This window comes from Oncorhynchus kisutch, linkage group LG4 (genome assembly GCF_002021735.2).
Source record: "Oncorhynchus kisutch isolate 150728-3 linkage group LG4, Okis_V2, whole genome shotgun sequence".
In the NCBI taxonomy this organism is placed as follows: domain Eukaryota; kingdom Metazoa; phylum Chordata; class Actinopteri; order Salmoniformes; family Salmonidae; genus Oncorhynchus; species Oncorhynchus kisutch.
This window is the reverse complement of record NC_034177.2, coordinates 9,067,552-9,084,424: the sequence shown is the minus strand read 5'-3', so window position 1 is coordinate 9,084,424 and position 16,873 is coordinate 9,067,552. Positions and strand designations below refer to the sequence as shown.

Here is a 16,873-nt window from a genome sequence, read left to right as displayed (position 1 = left end):
AACTGTTGCTTCTAATGTTACATTTACAAACGTTAGCTCCATAACCCCAACTGGCATTCCACAGGCTTCCCTAAACCACCCAACCCAACTTGGGAAACTAACACCCTGTGTCACTCAATGTGGAACATCCTCATCTAGTTCTCCGTTAACAGTTCGCACTTCGCAGCCAAAGACTAAAACGTCCGTTGAGATGTCTACATTTATCTGTTAGTTATTTGTTTAAATCTGACGTGTCTAAGAGTGTATTGCCCTTGTGCATTCAATGTGAGTGTGTGTTCAAGCCCTGGGTATGGTAAGGAGACTTCAGCAGTGTGATGGGGAGACCGTTCACTGTGTTTTGTGTAAACTAGACTGAGCAGAATAATAGCAGGCTGGTGGCCAGGCTGTGATGAAACACTGGATAGAATGTAAACTATCCTAAACGTGTATGATTAGGGGGATTACACTATGTACACACAGCACATGCAGGAAAAAAAATAAGCACATAAGCTCCACTTTTTCATTTTATTGTACTGACAGAAAATGATACCATTTAACAAGAGAATGTCAAACATTCCCTGTCTGACAAAGGAGGCCATGACAGGGAAGGAGCATGTAAAATAAGTAAGGGGGAGTAGACAAAGAGGTGCATGCTGGGATGTGAAGATTCTTCCTGTAGAAGCCTGGTAACGTCACCTGTGGAAGCAAAAGGACAGAGCGGTTAGGATACCACCTGACCAGGCTCTGTGTCTGATCACAAAACACCCATAATTCATGAAAAACATTTTTACAGGAATGTTTATTGGGCATATCTATATTCAAATGTTCATTAAAATGACAATGAACTTTTAAATTATCGTAACTGTCATTAAAGTAACTGTGCAGCGAAAAAAAATCGTACTTTTAAAAGTTAATATTCTGTTAACTCGTACCCAAATAATGTTGACGACTCATCATATACTCGTGTGACCAAAGCATAAATTGTAGAAAAATAAACACTTCAATAAACACTTCAAAAAAAAGAATACTAAAACTTGCATGTCAGATCATTTAAAAAAATGCCTGTCATTTCCTCAGAGGAGGAGGAGTTGGCCAATCAGCAGTCTACTCACATTAATATTTTCAATTACAGGTATATTACACCCACAACATTCCAATACAGAAAAGCTGCTTTTTAACATAACCAATTACCATTTTTTTTGGAAGAAAAACTATTTCAACTTAGAACTCTGGAAACATTGGACAGTTTAAGAGATTTAAAAAATAAAAAAAAACACAGTGGTGTGTTTTTGAAATCATCGTACTCACAGAGCAGGAGCATTTCTGTTCCCAAAGGGCATATCTAAACTTTAATCTTGTTTAACATACATACTGTATGTACAACCCTGGGGGATAAAAATGAGGACCAAGACAAACATAACATTGTTTTGGCATTTTTGGCCATCAGCACAATCTAGCTCGGCTCTCTACGCCGTGCATTACAGATGGAGGAGGGTTTGCCCTCGGGGGGGGGGGGGGGGGGTTGGCGACGGCAGCACGGTTTACATTCCATAGGCACTGATGAACGCGAGCCAGGTTAGGCATGGGAACAAGAACCTAAAGATCTGCACACTGTACCATTACCTCTCTCTGAACCATCAATGTGACATAGCTACTCTGAGACGGTTGTCTGTATAATTACAAGGCAACGCTGAATATTCAGGTTGCTTGATCCTGAAAGTTTGAGTTTTCGCACAAAAGCGGGAGGAAATGGTCGCTATATTTACCCCTAGGCTGGGGATACAACGTGTTCAGCACTATCTACAGCATTTGCTGAAACAAAACTTGTTTCTAAGCAAAAACCCTCACTTTCTGAGTGAACCCATTCAAATGTTTTTATCTGCAAAATATCAATTGTAGCCAGATCCATCATGTGGTAAACACTGGTGCAGGAAACATACCTTTTTGCTTGGACAGCGTTCATTCGTCAACGTACTCGAAGGACTCGGGGGCCTCGGGCTCCTGTTCCTCCTCCTCGATCTTGGGGCCGTGGGCAGAGACAGGCTCCACCAGCTCCTCCTCTTCCTCGCTGGTGTCCTTCATGATGATAATGCCGCCGGTGTGCAGCTGGAGACAGATAAGGGACACGGACATGAGGGACACGGACATGAGGGACACGGACATGAGGGACACGGACATGAGGGACACGGACATGAGGGACTAAGCTGTTCGACCAATGTTGGGTGTCTAAAAAAAAGAAGTGTCATTTTCTGGGGGTGGTGCGGGTGTCGTATTACACAACACCTCGCCTACCTCCCCAAATGAGTTGGTTGTCTCGTCATTCTCTGTGAGCACATTGCCCTTGTAGTGGTTGTACAGTACATCATGCAGCTTGGTTATCACTGTAAATCATTTAGAGGTATGGTCAGGTCCAGACTAAAGCATCAGGTATGGTGAGCACTGCCCAGACTAGATTTGTCCTCCTACATTATCTCTGGGCAGCTAAGTAACACTAATTTACACACAGACCACACTACAAGACCTTTGGAACAGTTGCTGTGTGCTCGGATTGCCTTCTACGGAATAGGTGAAATGGAATCATCACAATATAGAAGGGGAGGTGGGAGGCATACCCTGGCCCCACAACAATGATTCACTTCGTGTTAAAACACCGCCTTCAAAAAAAACGAATAGTTTTAGAATACAGACGAGCAAAAACACTCAAGTGTCATATGATATGTATGACCCATGATGCATTGCTCTCAGCTCGATGCGTGTTGATTTGACATTTAACCAAACGATAGTCCTCTTTATAGGAGTGGGATTAGGATAAGTGTGTGGGTGACTGCATATCTCATTTTATTTACTGTGGAAAGCTGTCAACATTTTGCGCAGGGCCAGAGTGATTTATTCTCAGGCAACTGTAAGACACCGTGGATATAACCGGGGCTTGGTTGGAAAGATGAAAAAAAGATGACTGATGACAGCTCCAACACTGGATCCAAAAGCAAAAAAAAAAAAAAAACGAACAGAAAATCTTTATTTTTGACCAAATTTAAATGGCATTGCAGTTATCACAAAACTACCACCAACCGGTCTGGATCATCATCAAGGCTAGCATAAATAAAACATGCGTAATGCAACAATTCTGTCAATAGAAGGATAAACATCTTTCAAATAATTTGCCACGGATACAGTGAATTTGGGAAGTATTCAGACCCCCTTGACTGTGTCCACATTTCATTACATTAAAATGGATTAAATAAAATCCTCACTCTACACACAATAGCCCATAATGACAAAGCAGAAACTGGATTTTCAAAATGTTTGCACATTCATTATTTACATAAGTATTCAGACCCTTTGCCATGAGACTCGAACTTGAGCTCAGGTGCATCCTGTTTCCATTGATCATCCTTGAGAGGTTTCTACAATTTTGATTGGAGTCCCCCTGTGGTAAATTCAATTGATTGGACATGATTTGGAAAGGCACACACCAGTCTATATAAGATCCCACAGTTGACAGTGCATGTCAGAGCATAAACAAAGCCATGAGGTCGAAGGACTTGGCCGTAGCGCTCCGAGACGGGATGTGTCGAGGAACAGATCTGGGGAAGGGTACCAAAAACAATTCTGCAGTATTGAAAGTCCACAAGAACATGATGGTCCCCATCCTTCTTAAATGGAAGAAGTTTATAACCACCAATACTCTTCCCAGAGCTGGCTGCCCAGCCAAAATGAGCAATAGTTCCTGTGGAGATGGGAGAACCTTCCAGAACGACAACCATCTCTACAGCACTCGACCAAATCAGGCCTTCATGGTAGTAGAGTGGGCAGACGGAAGCCACTCCTCAGTAAAAAGGCACATGACAGCCCGCTTGGAGTTTGCCAAAAGGCACCTAAAGGAATCTCAGACCATGAGAAACAAGATTCTTTGGTCTGATGAAACCAAGATTGAACTCTTTGGCCTGAATGTCAAGCATCACGTCTGGAGGAAACCTGGTACCATCCCTATGGTGAAGCATGGTGGTGGCAGCATCTTGCTGTGGGGATGTTTTTCAGTGGGAGGGACTGGGAGATTCAGGAACGAGGGAAAATTGATCAAAGTACAGAGAGATCTTTGATGAAGTCCTGAGTGCTCTGGAGCAGGTTCTCAGACTGGCGCGACGGTTCACCTTCCAACATAACAACGACACGGAGCACACAGCCAAGATAACACAGGAGTGACTTCGGGACAAGTCTCTGAATGTCCATGAGTGGCCCAGGCAGAGCCCGGACTTGAACCCATTCGAACATCTCTGGAGAGACCGGAAAATAGCTGTGCAGCGATGCTCCCCATCCAACCTGACAGAGTTTGAGAGGATCTGTAGAGTGGAATGGGAGAAACTCTCCAAATACAGGTGTACCAAGCGTGTAGCATCATACCCAAGAAGACTCGAGGCTGTAATCGCTGCCAAAGGCGCATCAACAAAGTACTGAGGAAAGGGTCTGAATTCTTATGTAAATGTGATATTTCCATTTGGTCTTTTTTAAACATTTGCAAACAGTTTTTGCAGTGATGTCCTTGTCCCATTGCGCACTATCGACTCCTGTGGCGGCCCTGGTGCAGTGCACGCTGACCCGGTCGCCGGGTGTACAGTGTTTCCTCCGACACATTGTTGCGGCTGGCTTCTGGGTTAAGCGGGCGTTGTGTCAAGAAGCAGTGCGGCTTGGCTGGGTTGTGTTTCGGAGGACGCGCGGCTCTCGAGCTTCGCCTCTCCTGAGTCCGTACGGGAGTTGTAGCGATGAGACAAGACTAACTAACAAGAATGAAAAAAAGAAATGACTGCACTTGATATGCGACCATTGTCAATGGTAGAGTATGTTGGCTTCACTGCCCTGATGGCAACCAGACTACAAGATGACATGTCGAAAAACCGTGACGGCCCTGGATGAAAAAATTGTATAATGATCGCTATGCAAGTATAAAGCGCGAGTTCTCAAACAACATATGTGGCGTTAACAACAGATGGTCGAATGTCTATGAACACGTCGCCATACATTACTGCAACGACCCATCACATTGATGAGAAGTGGGAAATGAAGTCCAATGTACTACTGACAACCGAGCACATGGAGAGGAACACAGCAGAGAACCTGAAATGGAATAAACTACCATCGTTGCTGAGTGGGTGTGGACAGCAGTAAGGTGAGTGCTGTCCACTAGGTAGCCAGGAAAGCAGTAAGGTGAGTGCTGTCCACTAGGTAGCCAGGACTGCAGTAAGGTGAGTGCTGTCCACTAGGTAGCCAGGACAGCAGTAAGGTGAGTGCTGTCCACTAGGTAGCCAGGACTGCAGTAAGGTGAGTGCTGTCAACTAGGTGGCCAGGACTGGAGTAGATTGAACTGCTCTGTCTGGTAGGTAGCCAGGACTGGAGTAGATTGAACTGCTCTGTCTGGTAGGTAGCCAGGACTGGAGTAGATTGAACTGCTCTGTCTGGTAGGTAGCCAGGACTGTAGTAGATTGAACTGCTCTGTCTGGTAGGTAGCCAGGACTGTAGTAGATTGAACTGCTCTGTCTGGTAGGTAGCCAGGACTGTAGTAGATTGAACTGCTCTGTCTGGTAGGTAGCCAGGACAGCAGTAGATTGAACTGCTCTGTCTGGTAGGTAGCCAGGACAGCAGTAGATTGAACTGCACTGCCCCCTAGCGGTCATAAGCAGGACCATATCTTAATTGTGAATTCACGCCATTTTATGATTTTTTTTAATAACCCAGTAAAAAAATTAAAATATGTGTCACATCTCTACCAGAAACGCACTTAAAAAAGTCACGTGTTCACAGACTCACACACCAACCGTACATACCGGTTTGAAGGGCTGGTAGCGGCACGTCTCGGGCATGTTGAGCACTTTGAGCTGGGCGGGCATCACTCTGGCTGGGTTCTCCATCAGCTGGAAGTTGGGCTCGGGTTCTTTCTTCTTCTCTTTCTCCTTCTCTTTCTCCTTCTCCTTCTCTTTCTCCTCATCTTTCTTTTCCTTCTCAGCCTCCTGTACCTCCTGAGAATTCAACAGATACAATGTTAAGCGTTTTCCCTCCCTTTTCCTGATGAAAACCCACGACTCAGTGAGTCCGCAATGCATTGGATGATAAAAAAGATGACGATGGCAGTAAGGGTCACCTCGGAATAGTGCGTCTTCATTTCATACGTTTCCTGACACCACCACCCTGGAAGACGTGTTAATCTGGAGATGGGTGACATACTCCTTATTGGTTGTCTTGCACTTGGTGGCCAGTGATTTGTCAGGCTCTCCCTGCCTCCTATCTGTCCCTCTCCCTGCTGCTACCACAAGGCCCTGCACCATCTGACGCTAGGCTGAAAACTGGACCATAGGTGTGCAATGACTTGTATAAGCAGTCCTGTTTGTCTACATGTGTGTGTCAACTAAAAACAACACTTCCACACAGTGTTTGTGTGAGAGAATAAAACAAAATCTCCACTGTCCAATGCCTTTGGTTTAAACGAAAAAACGGATATAACTGAGGGTTAAAATAGTCCCTCCTTCTCGTTAACCTCGATGACACCAAGTCCAATCAATCAAACTGAGCGGATCCAACTTTGCCTGAGATCGCAGAGCCATCCCTCAACGAGGACGTGAAATCTAGCATGGTGGACGCCATCAAACATAGCGATTACGCCCAGCAGTCAACATCCCACTGAAAGCAATACTGGCACTGGGTTGACAGAGGCTGTCAGTAATGGTATGTATTCCAGCCGTGTGCTTCATGGATAACTTGGTCACATCAGTGGAGAGGGGGGCTGGGGGACCTTGCCAGGGCTGGCAGATAGCTGCTCCTTAAAGGGATACTTCACTCATTTCCTGAGAACTGATATTTTAAAAAGGCCTAGTTCACTCACATTTCTTAAGAACTGCTACGTTAACCCATGAGTCTAAGCCCGGGGGGGCAGCGGGGGGACGACGACGACACACTTCGATTCCTGATTTGAAATTCTAAGACCCCTTGAAGTATAAAAACATTTTTTGTTGTTATTTGAATAAAAATATATTTTTGTCCTTTTAGCCGATAAACACATGGAATAACAGATTCGCTACATGGAACAAAAGATTGTTCCCCCCCCCAAAAAAAAATCTAAAGGAAGTTTGTTCTGTGTCCGTTTTAAATATTTGTTATTCTTTTATTTTACGTATTTTCATGTGGTCATATTAGTTTGTAGGCCAAACCGTTCGGACAATAGACGTTTTCGTGAGATAACTGATTTTCGGGATGTCTCATGGTCTGACAACACCGCTGTAGCTCGGTCACCTTTCACCTCAGAAGGCCGACATTGGCGGATGCGGAGGACTTAACGCGATGCTCGTGCAAAAAAAACAACAACGGATTTCTCTAGTTTAAACTGATGGATTGATGGGCATTTTTTATTTATTACGCTAATTAGATTTCAGCGAGAGTTCACTCAAGATTTCCCGAGAAAATTATTCTCTCTGCATGGTTGGTTAAGGGCTTGGAAGTAAGAATTTCACTGTAAAAGGTTGTTGTATTTGGCATATGTGACAATTAAAATTTGATTTGGAACTGCTACTTAAAAAAGAGAGTTGACTCATTTCATTGGTGGTTTTCTTACCTTTGAAATAGTCTCCTCTGCAGGTGTCTGTGTGCCTGGACATCAGACATAAGAAGCTGTGTGGGATACTGAGTGAAATATTAGTGGCGGACTGTTGCAGACTGCAGAGGTCCGAGACGTTAAGGGAGACTGTTTTCAGGTCTTTGAACCATTAGTTCCTCACGACCAATTACACAGATCATTCCTCAATAGGCTGGTCAATACGAGCAAAGATCTGTTGTTTGGGACAGGGGCTACAGGATTCCTGCTTGAGGAAGGTTAAAAAACATCCACATAAAAAGCAAGACTTAACTTGAAGAAAAACGATTTAAAAAATAAAATAAAAAATAGAAAGTGGTCTCTATGAGGCTGGCCGTCCTATGAAATGATTGTGTTCATATATACTCACTACTTCCATCTTCTCCTCCTCTTTCTCCTTCTTCTCCTTCTCTTTCTCCTTCTTCTTAGCTTTGGCTGTGATGGAGAGAACAGCAGTAGACACCTATAATGGAGGTAGAGAGAGAGACTAAATGAAGGGCGTGTTGGCACAGAAATAAACAAGGCACTGAGGGGCAATGGCAAAACCTCTCAAAAATATCCTCTGGTTTTTTTATATTACGTTATTAAAAATGTACCCATGTTCTATAATGAGCCAAGACTCTGAGTGGCCAAAATAACATGGTCTCAGACTGACAAAATGGAAATGAGAGTTCAAAAGGGACTCTTAATAACAATAAATGGATCTTGGCTGAGGACACTTCATTCAGGATGACCGTGAGAAGCTGCGAAGGCGACTTCAGTCCATTAAAACAGGGTGACGTCACTATTGAGGGACTCTCACCTTCTCCTTCTCTTTCTCCTTGGGTACCTCCAGGGCCGGAGGGTAGGCGAAGGTGGAAGGCTTGCAGTTGGAGCGGTACTGCACCTTGGGCATCTGGACAGGGAAGACAACAGCTGAGAGAATAGTCTGGCATGGATACAGTGGGGTGGGACTGACATGGATACAGTGGGGTGGGACTGACATGGATACAGTGGGGTAAGACTGACATGGATACAGTGGGGTAAGACTGACATGGATACAGTGGGGTGGGACTGACATGGATACAGTGGGGTGGGACTGACATGGATACAGTGGGGTAAGACTGACATGGGATACAGTGGGGTAAGACTGACATGGATACAGTGGGGTAAGACTGACATGGATACAGTGGGGTAAGACTGACATGGATACAGTGGGGTAAGACTGACATGGATACAGTGGGGTAAGACTGACATGGATACAGTGGGGTAAGACTGACATGGATACAGTGGGGTAAGACTGACATGGATACAGTGGGGTAAGACTGACATGGATACAGTGGGGTAAGACTGACATGGATACAGTGGGGTAGACTGACATGGATACAGTGGGGTAAGACTGACATGGATACAGTGGGGTAAGGACTGACATGGATACAGTGGGGTAGGACTGACATGGATACAGTGGGGTGGGACTGACATGGATACAGTGGGGTGGGACTGACATGGATACAGTGGGGTGGGACTGACATGGATACAGTGGGGTGGGACTGACATGGATACAGTGGGGTGGGACTGACATGGATACAGTGGGGTGGGACCGACATGGATACAGTGGGGTGGGACCGACATGGATACAGTGGGGTGGGACCGACATGGATACAGTGGGGTGGGACCGACATGGATACAGTGGGGTGGGACCGACATGGATACAGTGGGGGATGACATGGATACGTGGGGTGGGAATGACATGGATACAGTGGGGTGGGAATGACATGGATACAGTGGGGTAAGACTGACATGGATACAGTGGGGTGGGACCGACATGGATACAGTGGGGTGGGACTGACATGGATACAGTGGGGTGGGACTGACATGGATACAGTGGGGTGGGACTGACATGGATACAGTGGGGTGGGACCGACATGGATACAGTGGGGTGGGACCGACATGGATACAGTGGGGTGGGACCGACATGGATACAGTGGGGTGGGAATGACATGGATACAGTGGGGTGGGAATGACATGGATACAGTGGGGTGGGAATGACATGGATACAGTGGGGTGGGAATGACATGGATACAGTGGGGTGGGACGTTTACCTTGAGGTCCTTGTTGAGTCCGATGATGGCGGTGGGGGTGAAGGCCAGGGAGAGGAAGTGGGAGAGGGGGAACCAGAACCAGAACTGGGTGAACACCAGCAGGCCCACCACTGATGGCATGTGGGTGTGGCCCGTCCTCGACTGCAGGGAGATGGTGACGTTACGACCACCTGCACACAAAGAAGGGCACAGGGAAGTAGAGGGTTTTGACATTTCACTTTGATATGTATTGCTTCCATTATAACACTCAAATCTCATATTATAACTTTATATGATGTTATGGTGGGTTCCTCTACTGTCATGCTTATTTTTATTTTTTTATTTTACCTTTATTTAACCAGGCAAGTCAGTTAAGAACAAATTCTTATTTTCAATGACGGCCTAGGAACAGTGGGTTAACTGCCTGTTCAAGGGCAGAATGACAGATTTTACCTTGTCAGCTCGGGGGTTTGAACTTGCAACCTTCCGGTTACTAGTCCAACGCTCTAACCACTAGGCTACCCTGCCGCCCCATGTCATTATAAAGGCTGCGTCCCTAAGGGTACTTTGGCCTAAATAAATACACTATAAAGAGAATAGGGTGCCGTTGGGCACGCAGCCACAAACAAGAAGTGAATAATGAGGGGTTAATTAACTAACATACTACACTGACAAAAGCCAGCCATTTCACAAAATCATCGTGATTACTCCTAATCCCAGGCCAAGGGCCCCACTTTCATTTCCTTTAGATAATTTATGACCTTTAAAAAATAAAAAAAATCTTCAGTTTTAAGAACAAAATGGCGGTAAAACAATGTGGCATGGCTAGTGTGAGGTAATAAAGCCTTGTCCAGCGTACAAAACGGGGTCAAGGGCTAGGATGCAGACAAGTAGAACAATAGACCTCTTTTGCACTCTGGGAGACCGCTAGGGAGAAGAGGATGAAGGGAGCTAGGGAGTGGGAGGAAGAGGGTTGCAGAGGAGTGACAGGATGGATGAAAAGGGGATTGGAATCAGTTGGGAGGTCCTTCCCCAATCCTCATACAAACATTGTAAAAACTCCCTTCAAAACAAGAGTTACTAAGGAGGAACCCTTTGATTAAAATACATTATAACAGCAGAGACAGCTGGAAATGTTTCCAATGTGAAATCAGATCAGGCAATGGTGGTTGAATCACGGGCCGTTTTTCATTTAAACAGGCCTACCCACAGCCCAGTTGACTACAATGATGACTTCTGGGTGATTTGATAACTTTATTTTGACGGCTGAAATGGCCCCCTAATGCCCCGAACAAATTGATTTACTGGTTGCCAGAGTGACTCACAGATTCTAGTTGCTGCGCCACAATGAGAGCACACACACAGTCTCTTAAAACTTGATGCAGCTTGACAGCAGTGTGCAATTTACTTGGGGGGGGGGGGGGGGGGGGGGGGGGGGGGGTATCCTGTCATTTTGTCAACCTACTTTATGGCAGTTTAATTTTTATTCCTGGGAAGGGGACTTCCTTTCCCAGAATCCAAGGTGTTATGTAATTCCGAGATCAACCAGAATTTTTCCGTGATGGCATAAGGTCCTTCGGCACAACAGAGCTGAGGGATTTCTGTTGCTCTTGATAAGAATGTCTAGATTATAAAATGTGTGTATTTTTTAAAGGCTATAGAATGTCTGCTAAATGATAAAAATTTGTATATTTTTTTAAGGTCTAGAGCGAGAGAGAGGAGAATGAGCGAGAGAGAGGAGAATGAGCGAGAGAGAGGAGAATGAGCGAGAGAGAGGAGAATGAGCGAGAGAGAGGAGAATGAGCGAGAGAGAGGAGAATGAGCGAGAGAGAGGAGAATGAGCGAGAGAGAGGAGATGAGCGAGAGAGAGGAGAATGAGCGAGAGAGAGGAGAATGAGCGAGAGAGAGGAGAATGAGCGAGAGAGAGGAGAATGAGCGAGAGAGAGGAGAATGAGCGAGAGAGAGGAGAATGAGCGAGAGAGAGGAGAATGAGCGAGAGAGAGGAGAATGAGCGAGAGAGAGGAGAATGAGCGAGAGAGAGGAGAATGAGCGAGAGAGAGGAGAATGAGCGAGAGAGAGAGGAGAATGAGCGAGAGAGAGAGGAGAATGAGCGAGAGAGAGAGGAGAATGAGCGAGAGAGAGGAGAATGAGCGAGAGAGAGAGGAGAATGAGCGAGAGAGAGGAGAATGAGCGAGAGAGAGGAGAATGAGCGAGAGAGAGGAGAATGAGCGAGAGAGAGAGGAGAATGAGCGAGAGAGAGGAGAATGAGCGAGAGAGAGGAGAATGAGCGAGAGAGAGAGAGAGAGGAGAATGAGCGAGAGAGGAGAATGAGCGAGAGAGAGAGAGGAGAATGAGCGAGAGAGAGAGAGGAGAATGAGCGAGAGAGAGAGAGGAGAATGAGCGAGAGAGAGAGAGGAGAATGAGCGAGAGAGAGAGAGGAGAATGAGCGAGAGAGAGAGAGGAGAATGAGCGAGAGAGAGAGAGGAGAATGAGCGAGAGAGAGAGAGGAGAATGAGCGAGAGAGAGAGAGGAGAATGAGCGAGAGAGAGAGAGGAGAATGAGCGAGAGAGAGAGAGGAGAATGAGCGAGAGAGAGAGAGGAGAATGAGCGAGAGAGAGAGAGGAGAATGAGCGAGAGAGAGAGAGGAGAATGAGCGAGAGAGAGAGAGGAGAATGAGCGAGAGAGAGAGAGGAGAATGAGCGAGAGAGAGAGAGGAGAATGAGCGAGAGAGAGAGAGGAGAATGAGCGAGAGAGAGAGAGGAAATGAGCGAGAGAGAGAGAGGAGAATGAGCGAGAGAGAGAGAGGAGAATGAGCGAGAGAGAGAGAGGAGAATGAGCGAGAGAGAGAGAGGAGAATGAGCGAGAGAGAGAGAGGAGAATGAGCGAGAGAGAGAGAGGAGAATGAGCGAGAGAGAGAGAGGAGAATGAGCGAGAGAGAGAGAGGAGAATGAGCGAGAGAGAGAGAGGAGAATGAGCGAGAGAGAGAGAGGAGAATGAGCGAGAGAGAGAGAGGAGAATGAGCGAGAGAGAGAGAGGAGAATGAGCGAGAGAGAGAGAGGAGAATGAGCGAGAGAGAGAGAGGAGAATGAGCGAGAGAGAGAGAGGAGAATGAGCGAGAGAGAGAGAGGAGAATGAGCGAGAGAGAGAGAGGAGAATGAGCGAGAGAGAGAGAGGAGAATGAGCGAGAGAGAGAGAGGAGAATGAGCGAGAGAGAGAGAGGAGAATGAGCGAGAGAGAGAGAGGAGAATGAGCGAGAGAGAGAGAGGAGAATGAGCGAGAGAGAGAGAGGAGAATGAGCGAGAGAGAGAGAGGAGAATGAGCGAGAGAGAGAGAGGAGAATGAGCGAGAGAGAGAGAGGAAATGAGCGAGAGAGAGAGAGGAGAATGAGCGAGAGAGAGAGAGGAGAATGAGCGAGAGAGAGAGAGGAGAATGAGCGAGAGAGAGAGAGAGAAATGACGAGAGAGAGAGAGAGAGAGAGAGAATGAGCGAGAGAGAGGAGAATGAGCGAGAGAGAGAGAGAGAGAGAGAGAGGAGAATGAGCGAGAGAGAGAGAGAGAGAGGAGAATGAGCGAGAGAGAGAGAGAGAGAGGAGAATGAGCGAGAGAGAGAGAGAGAGAGGAGAATGAGCGAGAGAGAGAGGAGAGAGGAGAATGAGCGAGAGAGAGAGAGAGAGAGGAGAATGAGCGAGAGAGAGAGAGAGAGAGAGGAGAATGAGCGAGAGAGAGAGAGAGAGAGGAGAATGAGCGAGAGAGAGAGAGAGAGAGGAGAATGAGCGAGAGAGAGAGAGAGAGAGGAGAATGAGCGAGAGAGAGAGAGAGGGGAATGAGCGAGAGAGAGAGAGAGAGAGGGGGGAATGAGCGAGAGAGAGAGAGAGAGAGGGGGAATGAGCGAGAGAGGGGAATGAGCGGAGAGAAGGGAATGAGCGGAGAGAGGGGAATGAGAGAGAGAGAGGAATGAGCGAGAGAGAGAGAGAGAGGGGAATGAGCGAGAGAGAGAGAGAGAGAGGGGAATGAGCGAGAGAGAGAGAGAGAGAGGGGAATGAGCGAGAGAGAGAGAGAGAGAGGGGAATGAGCGAGAGAGAGAGAGAGGGAGGAATGAGCGAGAGAGAGAGAGAGAGAGGGGGGAATGAGCGAGAGAGAGAGAGAGAGAGGGGAATGAGCGAGAGAGAGAGAGAGAGAGGGGGGAATGAGCGAGAGAGAGAGAGAGAGGGGGGAATGAGCGAGAGAGAGAGAGAGAGAGAGAGGGGAATGAGAGAGAGAGAGAGAGAGAGAGAGAGGGGAATGAGAGAGAGAGAGAGAGGGGAATGAGAGAGGGGAATGAGAGAGAGAGAGAGAGAGGGGAATGAGAGAGGGGAATGAGAGAGAGAGCGAGAGAGGGGAATGAGCGAGAGAGGGGAATGAGCGAGAGAGGAGAATGAGCGAGAGAGGAGAATGAGCGAGAGAGGAGAATGAGCGAGAGAGGAGAATGAGCGAGAGAGGAGAATGAGCGAGAGAGGAGAATGAGCGAGAGAGGAGAATGAGCGAGAGAGGAGAATGAGCGAGAGAGGAGAATGAGCGAGAGAGAGAATGAGCGAGAGAGGAGAATGAGCGAGAGAGGGGAATGAGCGAGAGAGGAGAATGAGCGAGAGAGGGGAATGAGCGAGAGAGAGAGGAATGAGCGAGAGAGAGAGAGAGAGAGGGGAATGAGCGAGAGAGAGAGAGAGAGGGAATGAGCGAGAGAGAGAGAGAGAGAGGGGAATGAGCGAGAGAGAGAGAGAGAGGGGAATGAGCGAGAGAGAGAGAGAGAGGGAAATGAGCGAGAGAGAGAGAGAGAGGGGGGAATGAGCGAGAGAGAGAGAGAGAGGGGGGAATGAGCGAGAGAGAGAGAGAGAGGGAATGAGCGAGAGAGAGAGAGAGGGGGAAGAGAGAGAGAGGGGAATGAGCGAGAGAGAGAGGGGAATGAGCGAGAGAGAGAGAGAGAGGGGAATGAGCGAGAGAGAGAGAGAGAGGAGAATGAGCGAGAGAGAGAGAGGAGAATGAGCGAGAGAGAGAGAGAGGAGAATGAGCGAGAGAGAGAGAGAGAGGGGAATGAGCGAGAGAGAGAGAGAGAGGGGAATGAGCGAGAGAGAGAGAGAGAGGGGAATGAGCGAGAGAGAGAGAGAGAGGGGAATGAGCGAGAGAGAGAGAGAGGGGAATGAGCGAGAGAGAAGAGAGGGGAATGAGGAGAGAGAGAGAGAGAGGGGAATGAGCGAGAGAGAGAGAGAGAGAGGGAATGAGCGAGAGAGAGAGAGAGAGAGGGAGAGCGAGAGAGAGAGAGAGAGAGAGGAGAATGAGCGAGAGAGGAGAATGAGCGAGAGAGGAGAATGAGCGAGAGAGGAGAATGAGCGAGAGAGGAGAATGAGCGAGAGAGGAGAATGAGCGAGAGAGGAGAATGAGCGAGAGAGAGATGAGCGAGAGAGGGGAATGAGCGAGAGAGGGGAATGAGCGAGAGAGGAGAATGAGCGAGGAATGAGCGAGAGAGAGAGAGAGAGAGGAATGAGCGAGAGAGAGAGAGAGAGAGGGGAATGAGCGAGAGAGAGAGAGAGAGGGGAATGAGCGAGAAGAGAGAGAGAGAGGGGAATGAGCGAGAGAGAGAGAGGGGAATGAGCGAGAGAGAGAGAGAGGGGAATGAGCGAGAGAGAGAGAAGAGAGGGGGGGAATGAGCGAAGAGAGAGAAGAGAGGGGGGAATGAGCGAGAGAGAGAGAGAGAGGGGAATGAGCGAGAGAGAGAGAGAGGGGAATGAGCGAGAGAGGGGAATGAGCGAGAGAGGGGAATGAGCGAGAGAGAGAGAGAGGGAATGAGCGAGAGAGAGAGGGGAATGAGCGAGAGAGAGAGAGAGAGGGGAATGAGCGAGAGAGAGAGAGAGAGAGAATGAGCGAAGAGAGAGGAGAATGAGCGAGAGAGAGAGAGAGAGAATGAGCGAGAGAGAGAGAGAGAGGGAATGAGCGAGAGAGAGAGAGAGGGAATGAGGAGAGAGAGAGAGAGGGGAATGAGCGAGAGAGAGAGAGAGGGGAATGAGCGAGAGAGAGAGAGAGAGGGGAATGAGCGAGAGAGAGAGAGAGAGAGGGGAATGAGCGAGAGAGAGAGAGAGAGAGAGAGGGGAATGAGCGAGAGAGAGGGGAATGAGCGAGAGAGAGGGGAATGAGCGAGAGAGAGGGGAATGAGAGAGAGAGAGGGGAATGAGCGAGAGAGAGGGGAATGAGCGAGAGAGAGGGGAATGAGCGAGAGAGAGGGGAATGAGCGAGAGAGGGGAATGAGCGAGAGAGGGGAATGAGAGAGAGAGAGGGGAATGAGCGAGAGAGAGAGAGAGAGGGGAATGAGCGAGAGAGAGAGGGGAGAATGAGCGAGAGAGAGAGAGGAGAGAGGGAAATGACGAGAGAGAGAGAGAGAGAGGGGAATGAGCGAGAGAGAGAGGAGAGGGAGAATGAGCGAGAGAGAGAGAGAGAGAGGGGAATGAGCGAGAGAGAGAGAGAGGGAGGGAATGAGCGAGAGAGAGAGAGAGGGGAATGAGCGAGAGAGAGAGAGAGGGAATGAGCGAGAGAGAGAAGAGAGAGAGGGAATGAGCGAGAGAGAGAGAGAGGGGAATGAGCGAGAGAGAGAGAGAGGGGAATGAGCGAGAGAGAGAGAGAGGGAATGAGCGAGAGAGAGAGAGAGGGGAATGAGCGAGAGAGAGAGAGAGGGGGAATGAGCGAGAGAGAGAGAGGAGGGAATGAGCGAGAGAGAGAGAGGAGAATGAGCGAGAGAGAGAGAGAGAGAGAGGGGAATGAGCGAGAGAGAGAGGGAATGAGCGAGAGAGAGAGAGAGAGGGGAATGAGCGAGAGAGAGAGAGAGAGAGAGAGAGGGAGAGAGAGAGGGGAATGAGCGAGAGAGAGAGGAGAATGAGCGAGAGAGAGAGAGGAGAATGAGAGAGAGGAGAGAGAGAGAGAGGGGAATGAGCGAGAGAGAGAGAGAGAGAGAGAGGGGAATGAGCGAGAGAGAGAGAGAGAGAGAGAGAGGGGAATGAGCGAGAGAGAGAGAGAGAGAGAGAGAGGGGAATGAGCGAGAGAGAGAGAGAGAGAGAGAGAGGGAATGAGCGAGAGAGAGAGGGGAATGAGCGAGAGAGAGAGAGAGAGAGAGAGAGGGGAATGAGCGAGAGAGAGAGAGAGAGAGAGGGGAAAGAGCGAGGAGAGAGAGAGAGAGAGAGAGGGGAATGAGCGAG

At 48.0% G+C, this 16,873-nt stretch overlaps 1 protein-coding gene across 1 annotated transcript in view; it reads right to left on the bottom strand.

Moving 5' to 3' along the window:
* Positions 1–485: 485 nt before the first annotated feature.
* The window catches only part of psmd1 (proteasome 26S subunit, non-ATPase 1), a gene marked incomplete in the record, with an annotated part of 59,384 nt that continues 42,996 nt past the window's right edge, over positions 486–16,873 (bottom strand). Inside the window, 6 exon segments of the mRNA XM_031822375.1 lie at positions 486–675; positions 1,920–2,085; positions 5,802–5,993; positions 7,968–8,060; positions 8,400–8,492; positions 9,679–9,843. Coding sequence (XP_031678235.1) covers positions 1,939–2,085; positions 5,802–5,993; positions 7,968–8,060; positions 8,400–8,492; positions 9,679–9,843 — 690 coding nt within the window.